Source organism: Otolemur garnettii, unplaced genomic scaffold (genome assembly GCF_000181295.1).
Source record: "Otolemur garnettii isolate 467f Iridium unplaced genomic scaffold, OtoGar3 scaffold00216, whole genome shotgun sequence".
Classification (NCBI taxonomy): Eukaryota; Metazoa; Chordata; class Mammalia; order Primates; family Galagidae; genus Otolemur; species Otolemur garnettii.
In genome coordinates, this window is record NW_003852611.1 from 314,621 (window position 1) to 315,457 (window position 837).

At 43.5% G+C, this 837-nt stretch overlaps 1 protein-coding gene across 1 annotated transcript in view; it reads left to right on the top strand.

Annotated features, from left to right (window-relative positions):
• The first annotated feature begins 574 nt into the window (after positions 1–574).
• The window catches only part of SERPINA7 (serpin family A member 7), a 5,223-nt gene continuing 4,960 nt past the window's right edge, over positions 575–837 (top strand). The window contains exon 1 of the mRNA XM_012812650.2: positions 575–626. Coding sequence (XP_012668104.2) covers positions 575–626 — 52 coding nt within the window. The remainder of the gene's footprint in view (positions 627–837) is intronic.

Here is an 837-nt window from a genome sequence, read left to right on the forward strand (position 1 = left end):
TTTGTATCCTCTTTTGGAGTCCTGTGGCTAGGGGAGGGTGCAGGGGATTTTAGCAACCAGAAGACAAGAATGGTTTAGCCCCAGAGAAGGCATTATATGTGTATAGTATCAGAAGATTCCCACTGGAAACTACCTTTGACATCATTTCCTCTGCCAATGTACAAATAATTTCCACAGCACCCATCACAGAGGCCCACCCAGCTTCTGCCTGTGTGCACTTTTCCTCAAAAGGCTGCCAATCCCAGTGCTGTTTGGTCGATGGTGAGAGCTTTTTTTCTCCTGCCACCTGCCACTTTTGCCCATGTCCATCGTACTGCCTACTGAAAAGACACTTTTCCTATCATGGACCTGGACTCTTTCAGTCCTGACAGTCCTCTTTCTCTTTTGTTTTAGCTGAAGGATCTGGCAGCCGAAGCAATCAATCACTCAAAGTTCAAATCTTATCATTTTTTGTTTTGTTCCTCTTGGCCTTGGCTTTGCCCATCAGCTTTGAAAATACCATCCCAGGGTTAATGTTGTGGTTAATTTGTAACTAAGAGTACCCTAGTTTTGCAATACAGGGCATGTTATAAAAATGGAAAGGTCTTTCTTTCTGAGAGATGCAAGTGGCTTCTTGAGCATGTGCTGTAAGTACTTTTTTTCTCTTTGGGAACTTTGAACATCTCTATCAGCAAGTCAGAGTCCCTAAATAACCAAGTCAGCAAGTCAGAGTCCCAAACCAAATTCCTAGCTCCAGAGGCCAAGGTCTAAGTGTGGTCATCCGATTATTGACCCTCTACCAGCCTCGGTAGCATTTAAAGAAAAAGGACTCTCGTGAAAATATGGAGTTTGGATTTA